The sequence below is a fragment of the Colius striatus genome, chromosome 1 (genome assembly GCF_028858725.1).
Source record: "Colius striatus isolate bColStr4 chromosome 1, bColStr4.1.hap1, whole genome shotgun sequence".
NCBI lineage: Eukaryota > Metazoa > Chordata > Aves > Coliiformes > Coliidae > Colius > Colius striatus.
Window position 1 is genome coordinate 29,575,791 of NC_084759.1, and position 27,591 is coordinate 29,603,381.

Consider the following 27,591-nt stretch of genomic DNA (forward strand, 5'->3'; position numbering starts at 1 on the left):
GGTATCATCTGTAGAGATTTCCTTCATCTTGAATCTGTTCAGGAGTCTGTGCCCTTGCTGAGAATACCTGAGTGCAGAGGTGACAGATTTTGCCACTTATTGAACAAGGCATCGACAAATATCCAAGAAGGGCCTAAAGGATCTGCCTGAGACCATCTCCAAAGCTGACTTATTGGCTCAGTTGTACAGTGAAGGGTGGAGACTGGTCAGCAAAGCCATCGGGAGGCAGAACTAGTGACACTGTAGCTTTTGGGGTTTTAGTTTAGGGGATGGGTTGTGTGCTCTTGCTCCCTACAGGTCAGTGAGTTCCTGGGAAAATGGACCTCTGTTGACTGAAGGATGACCTGAGCTGAATATGACCAAACACTGTTGTTCCTTAGGCTGTTTATGCCCAAGGATTTCTGGGCAGCTGCCTGAGAGAGTTTGTTCTTTTTTAACAATCTGTGAGAGCAAAGAGGGCACTTGCTGGTATTATGGGTACGAATGGTATAAAACTCGTCTCTTTGCCCAGGTTTTGAAAGTCCTGACACCACCACCACACACACACACGAGATCAATACAGGTGTGGAGTTCCCATTTGCTACCGACTCGTTTAATATTTCCATTTCCCCTGTGCCTCTTGCATGCTGTGTCAAAAGGGCAATTAATATTTGTTTCAAGTTACTTTGTCTTTTAGGTAACACTGAAGAGCTAATGTTTGGTGCTCCTTTTCAAGAACAGTTGTTTAGGGGCTCTTTTGTGTCTTCTGACATTAGAAAACACACCTGATGACTTTGCCTCATTAGCTTTCAGTATATATTGGCCACAGAAGTACAGAAAATAGAGCAGCTAAGTGAGATGAGAAACTTCTCTGCTTGTCTGAGGATGTGTTCTGCCTCTTTCCTAGCAGGCAACTCCTGTGTGATACCCACTGGTAGCAACACAGCATTATTTTTGTGAGCAGACTCATGCCGCCTGATACGCATCTGACATTTCACACTTGGCATTTGCTTTCAAGTGGTGGATCTTCTGTGTTCTCTTGAAGGTCTTTCACTTCAAGCAGTCAGCAAAGTCAAAGTCTAGCTTTCTCTTTTATAACTTGTGCTCCCTGTATGATTGTGAACTAAGATCCCAATTTAGGGTCTTCCTAACTGTATTTTAGACAAGTGCTAAGTTGTTTGCTAAAGCTTGTCTAGGCTGCCTGAAACTTCGGCTCAGATGTGCAAAGCCTCACAATCTTGACCACTTCAAAGCCTGGCTACTGCTCTATATTAGACTTCTAGAATAGGAAAATGTCTGTGGATGAATACCTTTCAATTACCTTTCAGAGCCTAGCCACATGTCTTTAACCTTATCTCAGCTGAGCTTCCAGCCTTATTTCAGTGGAGCTTCCAAGAGGTATCAGTGCCACTAGGACAGGATGGTTTTTGACCAGCAGGATGAAAAAAACAAAAGTGCAAAGAAAAGTTTGGTTTTGCTTATTGGAGAGAAGCAAAGCTGATGCTGAAAACAGGAAGGAATCATAACTGGGTTTTTGTGGGCTTGGGCTGAAGCAGAATTACATCTAAGACCAGTTGTAATCAGTGTTCACAATTGCTAGCAGGCAGAAAGGGGCAGAAATGACTCCCCATTCTGTACTTGTTTTGGCTGGAATGGAGTTTTGGTAGAGTTTTGGTACAGGGCTATGTTTTGGATTTGTGCTGGAAACAGTGTTGATAATCCAGGGATATTTTTATTCTTGCTGAGCAGTGCTTATACAACATCAAGGCTTTTTCTCTTTCTTACCCCACCAGCGTGTGGGCTGGGGATGCACAAGAAGCTGAGAGGGGACACAGCTGAGACCGCTGACCCAAACTGACCCAAAGGATATCCCATAGCATAGGATGTCATGCTCAGCATAGAAAGCTGGGAAAAGAAGAAGGAAGGGATGACATTTGGAGCAACAGTGTTTGTCTTCCCAGGTCACCATTACACATGATAGAGCCCAGAGGTGCTGGGGATGGCTGAACACCTGCCTGACCGTGGGAAGTGGGGAATTAATTCCTTTCTTTGCTTTGCTTGCATGCATATTTTCTCATTTCCCTATTAAACTGTCTTTATCTCAACCCACAAGTTTTCTCACTTTTATCTTTCCAGTTGTCTCCCTCATCCCTCTGGAGGTGAATGAGTGAGCAGCTGTGTGGTGCTGAGCTGCCGTCTGGCATTAAACCATGACATCTTCCTAAGCTTTTTCCCGTCATATCTGTTAGTTTACATATGTCATAGAAGAGATTCACCCAAATACAAACTCTGACTCAGAGGTTTACTTACCACCATGTAAAAATGTTACTGGGACTAGTTTTGTGGGGAAAGAGTACATCCTTGACACATTGCTTTTCCAAAAATAGAAATGCACCAGGTAATAATTTGTTGGATTCAAGACCTTTGGGGAAAGCCTGATGTCAGATAGTTCTTGTGTTTAACTTCCATACTAATGCCTTCACCAAAAAAACCCACTCAATCTTTTTTTTTTGTCTTCTGCAGCTTCAGTCAATGCAGGATGAGTTCCTGCTGAGTGAAAGGCTGTCTCCCGGCGCAGCCATGGTCAGCCTAGCGCTGGCTTTCATCCCTCACCCACAGGATGCAGAGCCAGAAGCAAGGCTGCCTCTGCAAACACAACCCTGACAAGGCTGGAAATGAAACCCCCTTAGTTTGGGTATTTGATCTCCAGATGCTGTACTGAGATTTTTTTTACCTTTTTTTTTTGGTTTTGATGTGCTGTAGAAACATAGCAACTTCCTCCTGGGGCAGGCAAACTTCCCCTCCTGACAGGGAACTAATAACTGCTTATATGACTTTCTGTGCAGCAGTATCTGTGCAGAATTTTGGGCCATTGACCTCCCCTCCCTGGCTTGGAAAATGCAGGAAAAAAACTGCAAAAAGAAGTGGAGCTTCTGAGCTAAATACCTGTAGAAGTACTGTGAAAAACACTGGCAGCAGAGCACCGTGTGACGGCAAGCAAGCAGAACCTGCTAGGGTCGGATTCAGGGAGGGAGGAGAGGGCAAGAGGTAGAGACAGAAAGGGAAAAAAATATAGAAAATGGGCAAACATTTTCTCTGGACATACTCCATCACCTCAATGTTCTTCTGGTAGTGAGGGACCCAGAATTGGACACAGTATTGGAGATGTGGCCTCAGCAACACTGAGTTCAGGGAGACAGTCACTGCTGTGGTCCTGCTGGTCACACAGGCCAGGATGCCATTGACCTTCTTGGCCACTTGGGCACACTGCTGGCTCATGTTCAGCTGTTGATTAATATGCCCAGGTCCTTTTCTGCAGGACAGCTTTCCAACCACTCTGCCCCAAGCCTGTAGCATTGGATGGGCCTGTTGTAACCCAAATGCAGAACTCAGCCCTTGGCATTGTTAAACCTCACACAATTAGCCTCAGCCCATCTATCCATCCTGTCCAGGTCCCTCTGAAGAGCCTTCCAGCCCTCAGACAGGTCTATGTGCCTGCCCAGCTTGGTGTCATCTGCAAACTTACTGAAGGTGCCATGTGGCAGGCAGGGGAAGGGGCCAGGGGAAGTCCATTTTGCCGCTGTGCTAAAGCCACCAACAGTTCACTCACCAAAAAATGGAGTAAGGTTGAAGTAAGTGTAACAGATAAATGAGAAGGTTGATTAACTACGAGACAGTTTTTGCCAGATACAGATTATCTCAAATCATGACTTTGTTTCCTCCCAGCTTTGCAAAAACGTCTGTCATCACAGTTATAATTAAAGATAGTTTTCCATCTGTTTCTCCATGCTTTTGCTCTTGTAAACCTCTGGCCAGCTAAACCACTGAAGTCATGTTTTCATACTTTTTCCCCCATCACAATGATGCAACATTTCCTGAAAGAAGACTAGAACAAAAAACTAGGGATGAGTGCCCTCCTCCCGCTGCAGCCAGACTGGAAGCTGCCCCCAGGCTGTGCTGGCTCAGTCAGTTAACAGTGGCCAGACTTTCTAAACCTCTTTTTCTCACTCCCCCACCAAGAAAAACCTAAGATTAGCTCATGTACCGTTATTAATATTTCACTAGTACTCCCCGTTGCAGCAAATAGATGGTTCTGCTCAATAATACATGGCTGGGTGTAGCCTATTAAATTTGTAGTGAGGTGTACACTTTCCTGTTATTTATTTATTATTGCTTTCATTTTACAGGGCTTTTTTTTCCCCCTGCTATTTTATTTTTCACTTGTTTAAATGCCTCTCTTTCAAAGTTCAGACTGCTTGCAGGAAATTAATCTTGTTCCTTATGCCTTTTAAGTAAGGCTAAGCTCTTACTTCAAGGTCCTGGGCTATAAGAACACCTTTCAGACACACTCAGTCACTTCAGTGCAGCAGATCTCTTTGAAGCAAATTACTTTTGGAATTTGGTACCAAGTATGACAGCCCAAAGGTTGTCTGTGACCTCAGAGCTATCTGCTTTTTGTTTCATGGAGATGTTTGACTACTTTTGCTGAGGCTGAGGGAACAGCTGTACCAAGACCAGTAACTGATCATTGCCCTGGCTCCCCCTCTGCCAACAAGCACTATTCTCTCCTGGGCCACTGAACATATGTTTTGGGGCGTATAAATCTGTCTAGGCTAGTTGCAGGTTGTACCCCCTTGTTGGGAGTGGTCTTTTGCTTTGCTTTGTGGAAACAGTTTACTCGTAGCTTATTTGATCTTTGTAGCTCATCTTGGTTCCCAAATAAGACAGCTTGACAGTGAAACTGAAATAAAAATTTATGTAGAAGGCTTTAAAACAGGTTTAAGAGTTACCTGTTTGGAAACCAAAAACTGCATAAGTGTATAAAACCATCAATCAGTCTCCCAGCCTAGGTTTAGCAGGACATTATCCTGGTTATTCCTGTGCCCAGCTCCATGCGGACAGGGTGAAGTTTTGGAGTGACACTTGCTTCTGAGAATGACCCCATCAAAAACATGCTTTTGATATGAGAGAACTTCTTGCCACATTCTCCTGTCTCCAGATGTGCCAGTGTACAAGCCTAGATGTCCTTCCCAGCCCAAATATTGCTGATTCACACTCAAAGTTACCAGCTCTGCTCTGTGTGGCAGAGATTTCCCTTAATTTTCCTCCCACCTGTATAGTCATGAGCCACCACCTTCTCCACTACCTTCTCCCTTCTCCTCTGGCTCCATACAGCAGCTGTGGGAATGGCAATACAGGAGGTCCATGGAGTTGGTGGGTCCTGGCGTGGAGGGTGATGGTTACATTGGGGCTGGAGATCCTGTATCTCAGGAAAGGAGAGCATGGTGGTAGACTCCAGCTGGGACTGAAGCTCTGCAGGAGTAGGTCTGTCCCCGTCCTTCCTGCATGAACAGTTTGAGACACAGAGACAAGAACAAGATGTGCTCTTGTTGCACCAACAGATGATATTATGATTCCACTCCCAGAAGACCCCAGTACCCAGCTGTGATAGGTTCAAAGGAATCACTCACCATAGCTTTGCATTCTTGAGGCTTTTTCTGGCAACTGTAATGCAGGAAGAATACAGCATAAGAGGTATTATTTTCACATGCATTCTGCAAAGCCTCCAGTCTTTAGTATTCTCTCTCCTGCAGAGATCACGTGATACTTCAGGATGCATTGCTAACATAGACAGTCACAGCAGCAGGTCAAATTACCTGCCCCTACCTGCACACATGCCATCAGAGTAATGACTCCTGCTTTGCAAAGACTCATTTACCTTTCAACAGCATTTAAGTTCTCAGGGTCCATTTTCAGGAACGAGGCAGGCATTTCAGTGCCTAAATCACCAGTGGCTACAGGAGGCATCACTGACTTTAATAGGAACAAGAACAGAGACACACAGAATAAAGATGTGATTCAGATTGCATCAGACTTAGATTGGGTCCTCTGTGCTTGCATAAGATATGATTTGTTTAAATGAAATCACTCTTCAATAATTTCCATTCATTTTGATTTCCTCTATTTTTTTTGTGGATCAGGAGGTTCACCTCAAAGGGTTCATTTAAAATGGTGTTGTCCTTAAAGCAAAGATACTCAATCAAGTCTGCAGGAAGTTTCCACTGTCAGCTTGGAAGATCTGTGCTTCTCACTATGCCCTTCCCACCCTCTGTACAATCTTGGATGAAGAACATGTCCACAACCCAAGATCTTATCAGCAGCAAGGAAGGCATTGCATTATATGAATGTAAGTTTGCAAAATAATGGCTTTTGGAGAAACTCATTGCCTGAAGAAGAAGCAGCCTTGAGAAAGTCTTGAGAGATGGCAGTGGGCAGTTGCAAATGCAAGACCCAAGCGGTAGTAGTGCCAGAGAAGGCCACCAAAGGAATATCCTTCTCTAGTTCCCCGAGGAAACTCTTTACCTACAACAGACCCCAACATCTGCCTTGATTAGGGTAATCCCTGCAAATGCCCTTGGGGCTGCCAGAACACAATGCTGACAGATAAGATGAAACTGCTGTAACTCTTCTTGGGCAGTTCCTTCAAATATAATTCCCATTCCATGGCAGAACGGAGATCAGTGGTTCCTGTGGGCTTTTGAGGTTGCCACTTACCTTGCTAAGAAACATCCAGGCTTGATGAGAAAGCTGCCAGTTGCTGCCCTTCCTAAGGCTCCCGAAGGCACCTAGGGGTGAAGGGGAGGAAGGTGAGGAAGGTGAGGAGGCAGGAGTAAAAGTGTGCTGCCACTCACAGCTCACACCTGTGGAGCTGACACAGAGGAAAGGGGAGGAGAAAAGCCTGTGGCAGGGTCTGAATGCTGCAGTGACACGGTCTGGCTGACCTGAAGTGAAGCGTGGCTGCGTTGCACGGGCAGCAGGATGAGAGTGGCACCGTGGCAAAAGGTATGTAGAAAGGTCCTTCGGGTACAGGGACGATAAGGGGCAAGGCTTTTAAAATGTTTTAGTGATGACAACAGAGGGGAAAGGGTTGGTTTTGACCTGTTCAGCTGTGTCTCAGGGGCACGGTCTGTTTATAATTATAGTCCTTTCTCTGTGAGTGATTAGACACAGTGCATGTTAATTCATGGTACTTAATTTGCAGACAGTCGTCTTAACTGTTTCCTAATGTGCTTGTCTGTAGCTAGAGGAGTACCCCTCTTTACCTCCTCTGCTTTTCATGCAAGTAAATCTCAAAGCAGCCACCCTAAGACTGAAGCTGTAGGTCAAGTGTGTTATTTTTTTCTAATGTGGGACAGGAATCAACATTTAACTCAGCATCACAGTCCATCCTACCATAACACCAGCTAGCCTGTTGCTAGCCATAAGCATACTTTATTGCAAATACAAGCTACTTATATTGAAGAGGCACAATTTAACATACCTCCAGGAAATCAATACTCTGAAGCCTGCAGTATCCTGCCCCATGTAAGAAATTACATCAGAGAGATCATTGTCATATAATTACACGTTGTCAACAATACCATGAACATCACACGGGGACAAGTTAATTGGGTACAGGTAGAAGTCAACTATTGCATTGTACCAGTTAAACGTATTTCAGGGCTGCCCACTAAAATTGTTGTTTGTATGATGCTTTAGGGATGCACAGTGCAGGATTTAAATAGTGCAGCATTATGACAGGACTTCATCTGGGGTTGTGTGTAATGACTATTTTAGTTTAGTAATGTTTGGTGAGACAGCATTATTAGGTATGCACAGCAACATTCCAGTAGCTCTTGAAATAAGGCAGAAAAATAGAAAGGCATGGTCCACATGGCAAATATAAAAAAATCTGTTGTTTATACTTGCCTTATAAATCCATTGTACTTTAAATGTCATCCCTGCCGTCCTCTTAGCACAACTGCCTAGTGGCAAGTACGGGTATGAATCAGTGCTGTATACTGATGACACACTACTGAGCTCAGTCTGTGAGATGAATATAGAATACCATATGCTAGGGTGGAAGAACTGAGCCCTTCACCTGCCTTCTGCATAAGCTATAGTAACTCAAGAGAGGACGTCAAGACTGCTTAGCAAACATCTCTGGGAAGGAAACAACCAGCCCTAGTTTTCCTGTGCAATTAGGATGTTAGATTTCATCTATGCATCCATTTGTTGCTCTCTTCTCTATCTCAGAAAAAGTATTGCAGCAGTCAAGGGAGATGTTGTAGAGAGCAACAGAAGTAATTAAGGATTTGAAAAAGGTCTGCTGGAAAAATTTGAAGGAAACCATCAGGCTGGTGAATAAATATCATAGAAAACAAAGAGAAGCTGTAGCACAGCCTATCAAATAATGAAATACCATAGGGGAGGTGTTTTTCTAATGTAAGGAAGCAATAAAAAATGACTGGAACATGTTTCAGTGTCATTCTGAATACAGTGAATATACATATCCTTTGAAGATGGATCTTAACTATGGGGATTTGTTCATGAGGTTTTCCTGAAGCTCTCTATATCAGCATGTAGCTGATGGTCCAGCTGGTCTGACGAACAGTGAATTACAGCTTTATCATTGAAGCCACTGAGTTTGGTTATTTTTCCAGCTGCCTGTTTTCACAGGGAGAAGTCAGAACAGCAGTTGTTAAAAAAGCTGAAGAGTGATTCTTCAGCCTGTGGAAAGTGGTGGGAATTTTGCTGTTAAGGCAAAACATTTCTTAAAATCCCCATCGGGCTGATGAATCACTTGCATCTATTGGTGTGATGTTTTCAGTTCCATTAAGGCTTCTGCAACATTGTCTCATCAGGATTGAAAGACAACTAATCCACCAAGCACATTTATGCTTAATCCTCAATGTGGCTGCAAAACGCATCCTTGAAATTGGTGTCAGTAGTGAGGCAGTGTGAGGAGCACTCTGTCCTGTTTCAGGCTCCTCTGTACAAGAAAGGCTTTGAGAAACTGTAGAGAGCCACCAAGGTGGTCATGGACTGCAGCACATGAGATCCAAGAAGAGTCCAAGAGGGCTGGAGTTGTTTAGCCTGGAGAAGAGAGGGCTAAAAGGGATCTTTTTGGTGCCTACACCTACTTCATCGCAGCCTTTGCCAGAAGCACGCACAGAGAATAAAAAGGTCACAAGTTGCATCAAGGGAAATTCCAACCACAGTCAAGGAAAAAAAAGTTTTCACAGTGAGGAAAGTCAAGCGTGGGCAGAGGTTGCCCAGAGATGCTGAGGAGTCTCTGTCCCTGGATGATGATCTCATGAGGTCCCTTCCAACCAATACCATTCTGTGATTCTGTGAGACACTGCCCCAGGTGCCACAGCCTGACTTTGCAGCCAGCCAACCCTGTGCTGAGTGAAGGGTAGCACTGTGGATCTTGTTATTATGCAAATGTAAAACACATCTACTTTTACCACCAAAGAGAGATGGTGTTTTTTGCATGTGTGTGTGTGTGCTTAGTGAGACAGAACGGAACTGAACAGGGGTAAAGCTGAGAGGAAGTGGTAGACACCAATGGACCTAAAGTAGGAGTAACAAGATGAACAGAGAGACCAGAGAGTGATATTTCCTTATAAAGGCAAAATCTATTTCACTATGATGTTTTGTCACTAGTCACTTCCCTCTCTGGGCTCAGTCTTGGACTCACGGTCTTGGGCTCAGGCTTGGACTCACAGTCTTGGGCTTGACTAGTTGCTCTGCAGAAAAGGAAGATTTTCCTAGTCACACAGCAACCTGTTTTAACATACTGCTTTGCAGCTCCCCAGCCTATGCAAAAAGATTGGGGTTTTTTTTAAGAAGCTCTGCTCTTTCTTTTGGATTTGCAGCTGTTGAACCGTTGCTCCGGCAGTTTGGACCCACCACTTGAGCCTGGGAGGTAAGATCACAGCACCTGCTGTTTTTTCAGCAAGCTGCCCTCGCTGAGGGTACAAGCAGTTTAACTGCACAGGAAACTGTGGTCGCTGTGAAAAAGCCATGCAGGTTCTGTGCTGGCGTCAGGCCTTTTACAATTGCCTTGTGCACAGCATTTCTACTGACCTTCAGAATCACACACAGACTCACAGAATCTCAACGGTCGGAAGGGACCTCGAAAGGTGCTTGATGGATTTAACTTGGCAGATTGGGGTTTAACCAAGTAGCATGGTAGTCTTTGGATTTGTGTTGGTGTGACAGGGTGTGATAAAGTAAGATGCCATTATTCAGATTACAGAATGGATCCATGTAAGAAGATAATTGCAATCCTGGTGATGAAAAGCACTGATTCATAAAGTTAATGTATTTTGGCCTGTAGTGTTTACAATATACTCTGATGAATATTAGGACATTTATGCAAGGCTTGTATAAATGTGGCTTATAAATAAATAGAAGTAAATAAGTAAATAAATAAATAAGTAGAACTGATTCATGATAAAGCCTGATTGGAGTAGGAACTTTAGCTTTAAAAACAGTGATATGAGGTAGTCCTAACATTGTATTTGCCTTTTAGGAGCTTGACTGTTGAGGCTCTCAGGCTTCTCCCTTGTCATCTTGGAGATTTCAACTCGGTTTGTAGATGAACAGTTTCTTAGAAATGTATACAGGCATTTTAGATGGTAGTATTGTGAAGAGGAGCCTTTGGGGTTAACTTTGTGCTCTTTTAAGAGCAGTAGACTTGCTGGTTTTGTCAAATATTGGTTTCCTCAGCATATGTATTTGCTTTGAACACCATCTGTAAAACTGACCCTTAAGCCTGTGAGCAATTTTACTTTTCAAGCAAATGGGACCTCAGTTCTTCGTTAACGTAGCCAAAGTCACTGTCACCATTGGCTGGTGAATCCCTCACTGCTGCAGATATTAAGTGAAGCTGATCTCCAGCAAATGGCAAGTGAGATTGTGCTGCCAGAAGTGCTGATGGGTGATCAGCAGGTTGCTGTTTGATTGTCTTGATAAAAGCAGATCATACCCTGAAACCTGTCACATGGAGGAACTCCAGGATTTATCACCTTCCTCCCCACTTGCTTGTCATACAGGAGCAGTTTGCCTCACTGAGATGAGGCCAGAGGGCCTGTGGGAGGTCAGGGCAGTCCTGGTCAGGAAGCTCTCCTGAGTGAACAGAAGATGTGGAAACCCCCTCTGTGGTGGGAAACTCCATCGAGGAGGGACGCTAGAGCCTAGGAGTAACTAGGAAATACTTGCCTGCCTGCTGGTAGGGAGAGGGGGGAATTTCTGCTTCAGTTGTGATCATGAGGTCCAGACTTAGCTGAGAAGCTGAAGACAGTGCTCAGATATTAGGTCAGAAAAAAGGCTGTATTATGTTACTGGCTTTGGATCCTCCTCTTCACTTGAAACAAAGTAAGGATTTGAGCGTTAAGCTTAAAGCTGAAGCAGATTTGGACTGTATGCTGTTGTGTTTGTCAAATGTTTAAGAGTCTACATGAAACTCATTGTACTTGAACAAGTCTAGTGGTGTTGCTTCTTTCTCTCAGCTCAGAGAATCTGCCATGCACTCCATCATGTTGTATTATGCTGCCATTCATTTTTTTAAATCCTATTTTCTTCTGATTTCAGTCTTGAGCAGCTTAACATGCAACTGTGTAGCACGGAGCAGAACTGTCTTGGTAGAAATCCTACAGTAAAAGTAATCACTGTTTTTTCTAAAGTATGAAAGAACTTTAGAAAGAGGTTGAGTAAAGGGGATGGAAGGAGATGGGGGAGATCAGAAGAATACAGTACATTTAGAAATGTAGCTGATTTTCATACTTTTAGGCCTTTGATGCAAAACAGCAAACTCCAATGAAATGCTGATACAAAATGTAACATATTTATCAAAATGAAAAACATTTTTTAAAAGCCTGAAACAGTATTTAGGATCCTGAAACCATCTGTGCTGCAAGATGGAGCAGGGAGGCTCTGCATTGCTCATTCTTTGCAATTACCAAAGGAGAAGACTATAGGATGGGGGATAAATTGCTGCCCCTGGATGAGACTAGTGTGGTGTACTAGACATAGAGGCAGCATCCATGGGGAGGAAAGTGGAGTGCCTGGGGGCAGTGGTAGCTCAGGTACCATACCACAAAGACAAATTATCCTTCAGAGAAAAGGGACATAGGAGGACTGTTCCTCCTGCTGCTCCAGGTCCTACTTTGGGTCCTCATTGCACATTCAGAAGGTCCCAAGCATCAGAACAGTGGGTAAGGAGGGATGCATTCAGCTGTGCTGCACATTTTCTGGTCTGATTTGGTGTGTGAAAAGACCTGATCTCTCAGGGGCTTGCTAAGCCTCAATGAATCCCTGCTGAAATCAGTGAGGAGTCCTGCAAAACTGAGGACAGTACAACTCCTGGCATGAAAACAGTGGCAAAAGATTAATATATTTGCAGAAGCACAGAATGGTTGGGGTTGGAAGAGACCTTTAGGGATTGTCCAGTCCAACCCCCTGCCAAAGCAGGTTCATCTAGGTCAGGTCACACAGGAACATGTCCAGGTACGTTTGAAAACCTTCAGAGAAGAAGACTCCACACCCTCCCTGGGCAGCCTGTGCCAGGGCTCTCTCACTCTCAAAGTGAAATAGTTTTTCCTTATGTTTAAATGGAGCTTTTTCCAGCTTCATCCCATTACCCCTAAACAGCCCCAGGTCTTTCAGCCTCTTGATAATCCTCCATGAGACTCTCTCCAAAAGTTCCCTGTCTCTATCCCTATCCAAATTCAAGTAGAATCAGTCGAATGCAAATACACATTTGTATCTTAAAATAATGTATTCACCTCTTTTTTACAGCTGGAACATATTTTTAATGTTTTCCACACACAGAGGAACTGTGTTCCTGCTAATGAGCTGGAAACACAGAGCATGTTCTCCTTTTCTTGTATCAGATACCAGGCTTTCACAAGATGTTGGGGATTGAGTCAGTACTTTGTGACCCCATGTTCTGCCACTGGACTGCCTTATGATGACTACCACATTGGAACAGGAAGAGAGGATTTTCTCTGTCTACCAAGGGTTTTGTGTCCCATCTGCTACCCTAGTTGTGATGGGGCAGAGGAGGGGTGGCTCCTCATACTTGTATCCAAAGCAGCCCCCATGGATGCTCTCTGCCATAGTTAGAGAAGGTGGAACTGAGTAGGGTAGGGCTTTCTCTGACAAATGGGACATCTGTTGAGTGACCAGAGCTGTTTGTCCATTTGTTTTGGTTTGAAACCTAGCTCTAGCCATAAAAAGAAAAGAAAAAAGGAAAGGGAAGGGAAGGGAAGGGAAGGGAAGGGAAGGGAAAAATCTCTGCACAAGATTTGGGAATCGAAATATTCCTTTTTCTATGGAAAAAAATGTGTTCACTTTAAAGCTATGTATCTTGTGTTGGTAAAGGGATAGAAAAGATAAGTCACCTGACAGAAAATGTAGTGCACTGGATCAATTTTTTTAAAGAACAGATTCTGCAGCCTCTGACCAAAAAATAAAATGCATGTGTATACTGTCTTCCTGGTAGGATGTATCTGACAGATAAAAGACACATAAGGAGGGTATTTATGGGTTCACAATTCTGCTTCTTCTATGTCTTCATTTCCTTGAAGGATTATCATTCCCTAACACTGGACAGCCCTGTGGATTTTCCCTTCCTAAGCCCTGTTGACTCGGACTTGATTTAGGACTCAGCCATTGCATTGACAAATAAGGTCCTTTATAAAATGAAACATTAGAAGAGTAACTCATGGGCATCACTCTGTTGCTTTCTGAGCAGTGATAAATGTCTTTTTTCAGTGTTTCTTCAAATTGTATACAAAATAAAATATGTGAAGTGCCATAGGTTAATAATTCCGATGCCTGTGTACTCAGTGAGATTTTGCTGCTGCAGGCATCAGTCTTTTAAAATGCCTTTGAGGCCAAGATTGCCATTTATTGTGGGCTAAGCTGTGAATCTTTATCATGTATCAGGAAGGAACTGTTTGCTGTACATCAGAAAAACTCTCTGTGCTTTGTGTGTCCAGTTCAAGAAGGACAGGGGGCTGCTGGAGAGAGTACAGTGCAAGGCCATCAAGATGATGAAGGAAGTGGAGCATCTCCCTGATGATGAAAGGCTGAGGGAGCTGGGGCTCTTTAGCTTGGAGAAGAGGAGACTGAGGGGTGATCTCATTAATATTTACAAATTTGTAAAGAGTGAGTGTCAGGAGGATGAAGCCAGGCTGTTCTCTGTGATGACCAATGATAGGACAAGGGACAATGGGTATAAGCTGGAATGTAAGAGGTTCCAAAGAAATACAAGGAAGAATTTCTTCACTATGAGGGTGAGGGAGCACTGGCACAGGCTGCCCAGATGGATTGTGGAGTCTCCTTCTCTGGGGTCATTCAAAACCCACCTGGACGAGTTCCTATGTGACCTACTCCAGGTGGTCCTGCTCTGGCAGGAGGGTTGGACCAGATGATCTTTCAAGGTCCTTTCTAACCCTTAAGATTCTGTGATACTGTGCTTTAGACAGCAAAGGTCCCACCCTGATTAAAAGTATTGCAATCCAAATTACACATTGCTAATAGAGCTAAGTATGTTTCTGCCTGCTTGAGGATTTAAAATTTAGCTCAGCATCTTTGAGGAAATTAGAAAAACCTCTTATTTATGTGTGTATCTGTAGCTATTGAAATAGGGAACCAGTCATACCACCTAAAAAATAAGCTCTTTCTTATGAACCACCTCACGTTCAAAGATGTTGAAATTCATGCTTCTCAAATGATTTTCAAAGTTGTTGGGTAAGAAATACATCTTAATGGATACGTGGTTCAAAACCTGATTGTATTTGCTAGTGCTGCCAGTCATGGTGAGTAGCTGGCTAGCTGAATAACTCACCAGTGAGGAACAGACATACGGATTCTAGTTTTCATCTTACATCATTAGCAGAAAAAAAACCATCTCAAAACAATGTCCAGGCAACCTGCCTAGAACCTGTGATGGCAAATAAGAGTAAGGGACACGGATGGGATTATGTGTTTGTCTAAGATGGCTGGATATCCTAGAGCCATCACTGCAAATTATCACTGCTCCAAACTAGCAGTAAGACAGGGGAAATTGAGTGTTCTACTTTGCTGTTGGTGCACTGTGGAGCACCCAGTTACAAGCACATTCTTTTCATCAGAACTGTAAAAATAACAATGGATAATGATAAATATATGAGAGAGAAGCATGATAACAGCAAGTATGCTGAGAATATGAAGTTTAATTGGGAGATAAACTCTTCTGGATTATGGAAAGGAACATGTTTGGCTGACTGCCAACAAGATGGCTTCACCTATTGCATTTTAGTTCAAGGTTTTTGCTGATGAGCACAAGATGAAACTTTAAATTTGAGGAACTTCTGGGCCATGCTGTTGTTATATCATCAATTCTTCTTTCAACGTGAGATTCACTGAGTAATTTCTCTTTTTCTCACCCCTTAGTGAAAATGAAAATGACAAAAAGTTGTCTCTAGAAGGAACGTATTTGTCAGACCCTAAGTCATCATTCGTCTCTTTTCTTCTCTCCTCCTCAGCCATTCCATACTGTAGAAAATCAGCTGACTGAGGTACATAATTTAAACTGAAATGCATATAGATTTATGGATTTACATGTGAGACCTTATGACAGAAAGGTGGAGAGAAATATTTCAGGGGAAGAATATCTTATCAGGGATGTTCTGATGAGTGACCAGGAATGAGGAGGGCTCCAAGGGTGCAAAAAATATGAGACAAAGATGGAATATGCTCAAGGTACTCCCTTTTCCCTTATATTTTGCTGGCCTGCAAGGCACTTCAGATCTATCATGAGAGTTTCTGCACAATTCCTAGGCCACTTCTCTTACTCCTTCCTTCTGGTGACATTGTCCAGGGCAGGCTGTGCTTTGGGGGAGGATTGCTACTGGTCCCGCTTTGATATCAACTGTGAAGGAAAGGCTAATGCAGAAAAGAGCTGGATAAGTATTCCTTAACCCATATGTAAAGCGGGACATTTGGAAATTGAATTTGTGGATGAGACAAGAAAGAGAAGAGGAACTTGAGCTGTGAGCTCTGATAAAGTAAAAGGCAGAGTTTTGTGTGTGGACTGGGGCACAGCCTCATGCTGCCCTATAACACTCCAACATCTCTGTTTTGCAACAGCCAGTGCTTCTTGTTTCATCACTTTCAGAAAAGGTAAACAAGTTTGAAGGGGAGATTGCAGAAGAAATAGCGAACACACGTGCAATCCTTTATCAGATCACTCTCCAACAGCTAGAGGGGTTATTGTATTATTAACAAAGTGCTAGTATGCTAACAAAATAAAACCCTGATGGTAGGAAGTGAGCAAATACTAGTAATTTATTCAACTTTCTCAGCATCATATTCACAGTTAAGTCATTCCTGATGACTTAAATATATGTTTGTGAAATGTGGTGTTGCCCCATAAAATTTGCTTTCTTTCTTTGGGGAAAGGTACAACTTTACATCTAGCTGTAAAGTGCAGTTTCACATCTTCAAGGTTTTCATTGCCTTGCTTGCAATAAAGCTTAAACACCAAAGAACTGGAGGAAAATACGAGACATTTAATCCAAGTCTTGGAAACCTTTAGGTTTTAATGGCTTTGCCATTTATTATTTATATTACATGGTGGGCATACACTTTGCTAAGAAACTAGACAGCTAGACAGCTTCTCAGACTGTGGCTTCAAAATCCAAAGAGATGAAAGAATATCAATACCGCTGTGTCTCAATTTAGCAATAACATTCAGATCTCAGATTATTTTAATTCTACCTTTATATTCCAGACTGAAAATAGTTTGTTATTAGATCTCTTAAAATGTCAGTGTGATAGTGGGTTCTTCTGAGGATAAGGTCGAGTAAAAGGAGGCTTTACGGCAGGTTTTGATTAATTAAATGTAGATTTGAGGGCTTTCACACACTTTGCCAAGGTCTTCTGGTTGGAGGTGAGCCTAAAAGACCTGCAGCAAAGACTTTCCCTGCCTTTACTGCAGTATTTTGCCAAAACTGGGACCAGAGATAACCCTGAAACTGTATAGAGGTGGTGACTATAAAGGAATTTTCTTGCTGGTATGGATTTTACGTGGCAGATGTCCTGCAAAGGCCACCAGTGTCAAACCCTCAGAGAGAGGATGGATTATAACGGAACTGACCTGCCAAAAGAGCTGTGCCCATAGCAACACAGGGCTTGCTGACAGAAGGTGCCTGCCTGAACCTCACTGCTGTGTCAACGAACAGAGGGATTTTAGGCAGTGATACCATGCTGGAGTTGATAAGCTGAAATCAAGATGTACTGAGGGGGTGAAAACACAGAAGAAACTCAGTTATGTGTTGGAGCAGGCAGTGGTGATACCTCCATCACCCAAGTATAACTGTCCTCTGGGTGGATGTCAGGAGGTTGGGGCATCCCTTTTTTCTACAGTAGCTAGCAACAAGACAAGGGGTAATGGGATGAAGCTGGAACACAAAAAGTTCCATTTAAATATAAGAAAAAACTATTTCACTGTGAGGGTGAGGGAGCCCTGCCCAAGGAGGGTGTGGAGTCTCCTTCCTTGGAGGTCTTCAAGACCTGTCTAGACACGTTCCTATGTGACCTGATCCAGGTTGACCTGCTTCTGCAGTGGGCATGGACTAGATGATCTCTAAAGGTCCCTTCCAATCCTACCATTACCACCTCTTGCATTTGGTGTGGAAATTCATCTGGTATTTCAGATGAGTATAGACACCTCTACAGCAGAGTGGATAATATTGACCTAAAAAAGACATCAGAAAGGTTCATTACAGCAGTGCTCTTCATCCTATTATGTATCATTAGTATAACTTCCCACACGTGAATATATGCACTATTAATAGACTTCTCTGTATTTAGCAGAGCAGTTAGTTACTGATCAGAGGCCACGACTTAACGTCTGGTTTATGTTGCTGATAATATTTTCCTCAAGTTTATAAAACTCTTTGCAAAAGAACATTGTAGGCAACAACCTGAAGTGTTTCTTATCTGTTAAGCTGTAGAACAGTCTTAGTGCTATGGGAGGAGTCCTAATCACTCTCTGTGACTTCCTGAAAGGAGGTTTTAGTGAGGTGGGGGTTGGTCTCTTCTCCCAACAAGTGACAAGACATGGGGAAATGGCCTCAAGTTGTGCCAGGGGATGTTTAAACTGGATATTAGGAAAAACTTTGTCACTGAAAAGGTTGTTAAGCACTGGAATGGGCTGCCCAGGGAGGTGGTGGAGTCACCATCCCTGGAGATATTTAAAAGACTCATAGAAGAGGTGCTGAGGGACATGGTTTAGTGTTAGGCTTGGCAGTGTGAGGTTGGTGGTTGGACTTGATGATGTTAAAAGTCTTTTTAAACCAAAGTGATTCTATGATTCTGTTAAAAGTTGTGTTGCAAATGATAGTGCATCATTAAGTGACTGGTCTGGAAGGGATTTTCTGGCTGATACTGTAAGACTTTCATGTGTCCATGCATTTTGGGTAATCTACTTGTAGCAAAAAAACACAGCATGCAACAGAAAAGAAGATTGGTAGTGAGGAACTGGAGGCAGGAAAGATACCAGGATGAAGGAAGAAGGTCTCATTTTACTCTATTTTATATAACTTGCGTTGCTAGTGGATTTTTACAGGTAATCCTTGAAAGTATGGTGGTTAGAACAACTTTTAATATTATGCTAGATTTCAGTAGCAATCTCTAGCTCTGTTCCGTTCTTGTGCCCCAAAAGCAACAGCATTATGGATCATGATGCACTTCTCTACCTATGAAGTGAAAATGAGCAGATTTTTCTCTTGGAGGCTGTCCTCACCTGAAATTCACAGTGGTGAGACAGATAAAGGGTGTGTGATACCACAGGGAGACGAGACAAAAAGTCAGCCACAGGAGAGTGCCTTTGGGCTATTTTAAAGCCATATCCATAGTGGTTTTCACAGAGTCAAGCAATCAATGCCTGAGTTCAGAAAAGCATTAACTCTGAAGCTCAGATTAGACTGTACACAACTCTGTTTCTTTATAAAGGGCTATAGCAAGTCTGTAATTTTTAGAAGTTATCCATGTGTATCTTTCTATAAAGTTTGGAATCCAAGCCTCCAGGATGCAATGTTGATTTTAGTCTGGGTATGAAGTATTTCTGGTTTGGTTTTTTTATTCCTACAAGCAACCACTTTCCAGGATCATCTCAGGTTTCCATTCTATTCTATTTTAATTGTTACTTGGTTAATTAATACTTAAAGAGACATAGGACACTAGAGTCCTTCTCACAAATATAAATATCTCCTGAACAGTTTCCTCATGAACAGATGCAAGGGCCAGTAGGTGCATGAAAAAAGCCCAGAGGTACAATGTGCATCTTCTGGCAGTGTATTAAATGATGTTACAAATAGAAGTAAACTTACCTTTTCTAATTATTAAGAAAGGTATCTAGAAAGGGAAAGTCTAATCCTTCCTCCTGCTCTGTATCTTTGATGAGAGGAAAGGCAGGAAACTTCCAGCCACCTATTCCTCAAGTGCAATCCAACCTCAGGTACTAACAGGAATCTCAGATGGCAAATCCCTAAAGCCTCCCTATAGCCAGGAAGAGAAGTAGCCCTCTGGGAAGCTCAGCCTGGTGCCCTGGACACCTTGTGAAGGAGCTTTGCTCCATCTGGCCACTCTGTAAAGGTGACCAGTCACCTCATCAGGTATCCAAAGCTAGGCAGTGCAAATATTCCCCGAGGCTCCATCTCCTGCCCAGAGCCCTGGGAGCAGACAGAGCTACCACTTCTCTGCCAACACTGCTGAAGAAGCATGTGGTGAAGTGTGTTTCCAAAGGGAAAATAACAAGAACCAGCACAATTTTGTCTGCTTTCTCCCTGAGAAACAAAAGTTATCAGAGGTAAGATTTGATTCCAATGGAATTTTGAACAGATCCTGGCAAAACAGACGAAGGGATGTGGATTTATCTCTCTTGTATGCAGCATTTTACCCATTTTCTTGATTTCAAGATGCAGAGAGGAGCTGGGTTTTCAGCTATGGGGAGCTGCTCCCACACCTTGAAACTCCAAGTGAAAACTTTTTTTCATCACAATTACAAGCCCCATAAGAATGCAAATAAAAACAAGTGTTTTCTTCTTGCAGACTTGCCACTTGGAGAAATAAGAAATGGCATCTACAGTTCACTTCTCGGAGGAGGAGATGGCAGAGCTACGAGAGGCTTTCAGCAAAGTCGGTGAGTGCAGCAAACAGGAAGGACTCTGCAGAACTGTGAAGCCGTGGCAAGCTCTTTTCTCATGTACTGACCAGCCATGAGGAAATGGAGCCGTCTCTAGCACTGATCTGCTGTGTCACACAAACCACAAAAGTCCTTTTCTTGCCACTGCAAGCCTCCTAGATGAAACCACACCAGCACACTGCCAGGCAATGGCCTCTTACCAGAGAGCAATGGCAGGGCAAGGAGAAGCAGGGTTTATGAAACAGCCTCAAAAGCTGTACAGGAAACCACGCTGGAAATACTCTCAAGTGCTTTCCTAAGAATATTGTGTGTTCCTGATAAATTATTTGGAAGGCAAAAAGGTTTTATTTTAATGTGAACTGAGTACTCCCTCTAGGGAAGAGGAGTCTGGAGAGGACAAATGTGCAAATGGATACAAAATTAGAAATCCTTTTAATATGACCTGTCAGGTCCCATATATTTTTAAAGTGTGTGTTTCCTTTCCAAGTCTTTAAAGGTCTCACCTGATTTTTCTCCTTTAGAGTCACACAAATGACTACCTACATTCTAAGGAAAAAGTCTTTGTGCTTTTCACAGCTCACTTAACTTTTATTAGCAGATCTGTCAACCTCAATGGATTATGTGTTAATAGGTTGTCCTTGCTGCTTCATGTGATGGTTATTTGATTTCTGAGCACACAGTAGTCCAGGCTGCCAATCTTTAAACATCTGGTCACCGTACGTGCTTCGTACACCTGATGCACTCACAAGGCAAATCTGGAAGGAAGCGCTTGTTTCCCTCCCAGAAATTTCCCTCTCCATGTCCAAATCCTTCTGCTGCATGACTTCATAAAAGGATAGGATGCTCTTTGCAATCTGTGTTAATCTGTGCTACTGGTGCTGAGAGCTGGGTGCTTTTTTGCAGCATGCAACAAGTGACTCACATTGCAACTTACTACACAGGAAATGGGCACAGGCTTTGAAATCACCGCGGTCTCCGGGCTGGGGAAAAACACCCTGCAGAAGAAGAAACACACAGATCTAGTAAAAAAGAAAAAAAGTATATAACTACATGTATAACTATTACATAACCATAGTGTTTTAACAGAAAATCTCCATGCAATAGAGTCTGTTTCTTTTTTTATTCTGTGGAGACTGTTGCAAACCGGTGGAGAGAAAAGGATTATTTACCCTCTATTGGTGACCTTCTCGTAAAAGCCTACCCCGGATCTTGCAACAGGCTCAGCAGGACTAAATGGTGTTAGCACCATTGCAGAGAAACACCCAATTTTGTATTTTAAGTTCCAAGCCTTTAAACTTGTGACTTCTGATGGTACTAGATGCAGGAAACGGGCCAAAATCACAAGTTTTATCTATGAATATATGCACTTGCAAGGTGTAACTCTGTATCGCATCAACGCCATTTTCCTTAACTGTTCTGTAGACAGGATACTCCCCCTATAAATCATGTTTGTCTGTGTGTTAACCTTGGAAAGTCAATTATATTAATCTAAACCTGGCTTTGTTAAGATATTACTGTATGTCTAAAACATATAATTTTCACTGTGGGTTTTTGTTTGTTAAACGATGATTCTAATTTTTTTGCTGGGTGTGAATGACACCACAGTGGTTGAAAAGATTGGATTTCAAGATAACAAATTTCTACATATAATGTACCATTCCACAGGTAAAATAAATTTTACCCCAAAGTAAAATAAAAACAACAGCCTTTGAGTGCATAAAATTTAATTGAGCTGAGGTAGCATTGAAATGCTTGCTTTAATCTTTGCAGATATCAGTGGGAACGGCTTCATCCACGCCAATGATTTAACAGACGTGTTGAAGGCAGCCAATCTCCCTCTCCCAGGATATAAAGCCAGAGAACTCATTCAGAATTTGACCACCACAGGGGACGGCAGGATCAGTTTTGATGAATTTATTTCAGTAAGATGTTATTTATTTCATTCTGATGCCAGGCGAGATACTCAAGGTGGTCCCCAGGGTGCAGCACAGGCACAAGCACAGAGTCTCATGGGCACCTCAATGCCCTCACTGAAAAGATGAGAGCAGGAGGTAACCAAACTAGAAATCCTGCTCTTAACAGGGACAGGTTACATGAATGCAACTATGTACTGAATAGACTTACTGTCTTTCCATTTGATGGATGCAGTGGGATAAACTTTTTCATTTATAAGTTGCAAAAAGATTATGTTGTGGTGAGATGGTTATGAAAAATTTCAGCAGACTGAAACTGAAAACTTAATAAGGCATTTTTCTATTAAAAAAAGATTCTTGTTTTTTGGGTCTAAACTGGGACAGAACAAATACTCAAGTGGTAGAATTTTCCTTGGAATGGAGAAACGGATTTTCACTTGTCCTTTCTTCAAACCGAAACTGTTAAAGGCCTTCCTCCTGCATGTTTTAGCTCTGTACTGTACATGTTTCTGTCACTTAGCTAATCTTTGTTCACTGCTTTGAAAACATAAAAGCTATGTATGATCCTGTTCTACCACAACAGATACAAAGACTTTACACAGAAACTCACTATATGATATTCAAGCTGTGCTTCCCTATATATGACACACAGAGGATGTATCTCCTGGGCCAGAAGCTCATTGTTTTAGCTTGGTTTAATTCTCTGAAATTTTATAATTGTCTCTTGTGCTTGAAAGATTTTCCAAAACCTGAAGAGTGACGATGTTGCAAAGTCGTTCCGAAAACAAATCAACAAAAAGGAAGGGATCTGTGCTATTGGTGGGACATCCGAGCAGTCCAGTGCTGGCACACAGCACTCTTACTCAGGTAGGTACGGCTGTCCTACACTGAGTGCAGCTAGGAACAAGAATGCCCTTGGAGATCAGCTGCACCTTGTCTTCATGCAAACACAGGTTCTGGGGCCTCTGTGAGCTATTCAGGAAAGGCTGGTGCAAGGCGAAGAGTTGTGAAATGACAAAGCAACGGAGAAAGGTCTTTGTTAAAAATAGCATAAGCTGGTTTACTGATGTAGACAGCTTAGCTTCTCTTGCCTTAAATGCATGGCAGCTCTTCTGCCATATCTCCATAGTATGGCTGCCCTCATGACACAGAACAGCCTCAGTCAGTGGGAAGGAGTGTGGGAAGAGTATTAATCAGCTCAAGCCCATCAGCTCATTTGCCTATGTCCTCAGAGCTTTCTTCCCCTGTAGGGGTATGTTGATCTTTCACATGCTGGAAAGTGTCTTCTTCCCTAGGAGTTCTGCCTTTGTAAGTAAAATGATGGTAGAAGTATTGCACAGCAAACTGATGGATTTGATGTTGTATCCACAGAGGAAGAAAAGTATGCCTTTGTCAACTGGATTAATAAAGCCCTTGAGAAGGACCCTGACTGTAAACACGTGGTCCCAATGAATCCAGAAACAGATGACCTCTTCCAGGCGGTTGGTGATGGCATAGTGCTTTGGTAAATAATACCTATCTTCCTCACAAATGGGAACCATGAGTCTGCAGAAGTTCGTGTCTCTGTTTAAATGGAAGACATTGACTCTACCTTCCACTCGTGAATCTTTGCAGATTCAGAACATTAATAATGCTAGGGGGTTGGCTGCTTTTATTTTTAAAGATATGGAGCTTCTTTCATGTTAAATGAGAGGTTTTGTTTGCTTCTGGACCTTTGCAATCAGATGAAGTCAGTGAAATTTGAGGAGTTACTTGGTTTTATTTTTGTCCAAAGGCTTTTAGGGGTTCACATGAAACATTAAGACATAATGAGTGCTCTCACAGAAATTTCCTGCATAATAAACTTTTCCCACAACTTCACCTCGTGGCATTCTTGGCCTCACACCTGTAGTACCATCTGCATGTGAGCCAAAAGAATTGCTTGATTGTTTCACATGTATGTAAAAACATGGGCTGCTTGTATCTGCTCAGTAACTCTCCGGCTCTTTGACTTGTCCTACAATGTAGTGACAAAAGCTATATCTGTATTTTGTGTGCTCATAGCTGCTAGTGTATTTCTTGTTGTTTTTTCCAGTAAGATGATCAACTTTTCAGTGCCAGATACCATTGATGAGAGAACAATCAACAAAAAAAAACTCACACCCTTCACAATACAGGTACTAAAATACAAAATTCCTTGCTTTTCTGCTTAGGATGCTTTGCTATAATCACTTAGAGCAAAGGCTGGAAATACTATGGTCCTGCTCAACACAGTCAGACAAAGCTGTTTGTGGCAAAGTTTGACTCGAGTCCACATGTAAAAGCATAAAGACTTGTATTTCTGTTTCTTTCCAAACGTATGAGCAATTTGACTAAACAAGCTGTGTTTGAATTTGCACTTAACCCAATGGATAATGTTTACCACTTCAAAGCTTTAGATGCTTTTGTGGTAGATGCCGTACAAGTGCATTAGCAACTAGATAATACCAGTTCCAGCCGAAGGAGCTCTCAGAAGGCTGAACTCCACATCCAAGGTCACATAGGCCTGGCCATAGACTTGAACTCATAACTGCTGTGTTATACTCTGATGTCCTCAACGAAATATTAACTGTGATCCAGGAAGAACCGTGGTGTGCAACGTGCCTGAGATGGGACCATAGCCTCCGCTTGCCTTTTACAGTCTTTGTTGTTTTACCTTGAAAACTGAATCCCTTCTTTTTCTTTCTATCATGTGCATATGTATATTATTTTAAAAATTGGACCAAAAAACCTCTAATTTTCACCTATTAAAGATTATTATTTATCTCACACAGCAGTATGTAGGGAGATACTTTTATATGAACAGCACCTCTGCGTCTGGGCACAGAATACAAATAGATATACGGAGTAGATACAAACCTAACTCAGTTTAGCCCTCAGCTACTCTGATTTGATGGAACATTAGCCAGGCTCAAGTAAGCTCAGAAGCCATTAAATTGGATTTTTATGCTGTATACTACATTTTTTCAGTTCTAATCGTTTTGGTCAGCAGCGTAGCTTAGTGATGCAGTTCAGATCAATCCCTGTCACACATAGACATAATTTGATCAATATGACTTCCACTTTAACTTAACCCTTTTAGAACTGTCTCGTGGAGAGAAGATAATTAATTTGAAATGCTCCAATTTTTCTAGCTTATGAGAATTTACCCAGTGTCTCTCTCTCTATTTTACAATCAAATCTCTCTGTCATGCCAGCAGTGATGAAATTCATGTGAAAAATTGCAGATCTGTGTGACAAATTCTATTTTCCAGACTCCTTTGCCTGCTTTACTTGCCCTCTGTTTATGAAGCCACCTTTTTGAATAGTGCAGACCTGTGAGTCAGATTTCCTTATACCCTTTGTTTTAAATGTCAAGGAAGTGGTGAAAGAAAGAACCTAACATTCCTGAACATCCCTGTCTTTCTACCCCTCACTGCGAATCACAGAATAACTCTTCTTCCACTGAACACTCTCAGACAAAGACTCCACACTCTGAAACTCCAAAAGAAAATAGGTTTTAGGGCTTCTGTGTAATGCTTAGGGAGAGCAGAGCCTGGAATATCTGGTGATCAACTGGGTTGTAGCTCATTGTGCCTTAGCTATAGGGGAAGCCTGGCTTTGGTAACCAGGATTCAACCAGGACATCATTGGGAATGCAGACGTCTGCTCTGCGCTCTAATGCCTTGTGCCATGGAGTCTTTCATCTTTGCCATCTTTGTGTTGAGACCCAGAAATTACTTGTCATCCCAAGAGTTTCTGGATTACCCTGCTCCCCGTGGTCAGACTTACATCCTGGGCTACATCCAAAGCAGCATGGTCAGCAGGTTGAGGGAGGTGATTCTGTCCCTCTGCTCTACTCTGGTGAGACCACATCTGCAGTACTGCATCCAATTCTGGGGCTCCCAACATAAGGATGACATGAAACTGTTGGAGTGAGACCAGAGGAGGGACAGGAAAATTGTCAGAGGGCTGGAACACTTCTGCTGTGAAGATAGGTTGAGAGATTGGAGTTGTTCAACTTGGAGAAGAGAAGGCTCTGTGAGATCTTAGAGCAGCCTCCCAGTACCTAAAGGGACCTACAAGGAAGCAAGAGAGGGAGTTTTTACAAGGACATGTAGTGATAGGACAAGGGGTAAAGGCTTTTAATTAAAAGAGAGTAGATTCAGATTAGATAGAAGGGATAATTTTCTTTTATGATGAGGATGGTCAACACTGGTACAGGTGGCACAGAGAGGTGGTAGATGCCTCATCCCTGGAAACATTCCTGGCTGGGTTAGACCAGGCTCTGAGCAACCTGATCTAGTTGAAGATCTCCCTACTTACTGCAGGGTGATTGGACTAGATGATCTTTAAAGACCCCTTCCAACCCAAACTATTGATGATTCTGTGATTCTATGTATGTAAAAGCATTCACAGCAAAGATGTTCATATGTTTCATTAGTTTTGGTTGTGCTTCTTTCCTGTATCTTCAGCTCCCCAGTTCCTGCATCATTTGGAAATTCTCTTCTTTCCCTAGGAAAATCTGAACCTGGCTCTGAACTCTGCTTCAGCCATTGGGTGCCATGTTGTTAACATTGGAGCTGAAGACTTAAAAGAAGGGAAACCTTACCTGGTTTTGGGTCTTTTATGGCAAGTCATCAAAATTGGACTCTTTGCCGACATAGAGATCAGCAGGAATGAAGGTATGTGTGGCTGTTTGTTTCAGTGCTCTGGGGTTATCACTGAACAGTGTTTAGGGTAAAACTTTTTTAAAAATGCCTTAACTTTTTTTCTTTAAGTATTGGTCACCTCTTCTTTACTGTGTTCTAATTTCCCTTGCTCTTCACATGTTCTGGTACTCCAAAGTCTAAGGGTGTGTGTAAGCTTGTATGTGTAGAGCCAATTTCATGCTCATTGGGTCAGGAATGGTGGTGTACACCTAGTTATATTGGTGTTTTGGCACTAAATCTGGGATAGGGAATGCTATACGTCATTCAGGAACCTTGGATCTTTTCTTACTCTTGATTGGCAAACATCTTCTCTTTGTGAAATCAGAATTATGAAATTACAGAATAATTTAGGCTGGAAGGAACCTTTGATTCAGCTTACAGAAGTACTAATCTCAAGGTTAGATGAGGTTGCTCAGGGCCAGTGTTCTCTGAGCAGCCTATTCCACATCACAGCCACTCTTGCTGCGAAGTTTTTTCCTTAGATCTAGTTGGAATTTCCCTTTCTGCACCTTGTGACTATAACTTCTCATCTTTTTGCTGTGCATACTGGGAAAATTCAGCTCTGGCTCCTCTGACTCCTCTGGTAAACATGGGAAGTATGGATTGAATGAGTGGACAGTGAAGTAGATCCAGAACTTGCTGGATGACAGAGCCCAGAGGACGGTGATCAATGGAGCCAAGTCAAGTTGGAGGCCTGTGGCCAATGAAGTTCCACGGGAATTGGTTCTGGAGACAGTCTTATTCAACATCTTCATCAATGAGAGCATCTCCCTTATGATGGGGCTCTTCAGCTTGTAGAAGAGGAGACTGAGGAGTGATCTCCTTAATGTTTACAAATATGTAAAGGGTGGGTGTCAGGACAATGGAGTCAGGCTGTTCTCAATAATGGACAATGATAGGACAAAGGGCAATGGGTACAAGCTGGAACATAAGAGGTTCCAAAAAAATGCAAGGAAGAATTTCT

The 27,591-nt window shown here is 42.5% G+C and overlaps 1 protein-coding gene across 1 annotated transcript in view; it reads left to right on the plus strand.

The window, feature by feature from the left end:
* Nucleotides 1-9,483: 9,483 nt before the first annotated feature.
* Nucleotides 9,484-27,591, plus strand: part of LCP1 (lymphocyte cytosolic protein 1) — a 32,292-nt gene continuing 14,184 nt past the window's right edge. Inside the window, exons 1-7 of the mRNA XM_062020475.1 lie at nt 9,484-9,730; nt 19,912-20,002; nt 21,776-21,927; nt 22,656-22,785; nt 23,290-23,422; nt 23,993-24,074; nt 26,435-26,600. Coding sequence (XP_061876459.1) covers nt 19,936-20,002; nt 21,776-21,927; nt 22,656-22,785; nt 23,290-23,422; nt 23,993-24,074; nt 26,435-26,600 — 730 coding nt within the window. The 5' untranslated portion in view covers nt 9,484-9,730; nt 19,912-19,935. The remainder of the gene's footprint in view (nt 9,731-19,911; nt 20,003-21,775; nt 21,928-22,655; nt 22,786-23,289; nt 23,423-23,992; nt 24,075-26,434; nt 26,601-27,591) is intronic.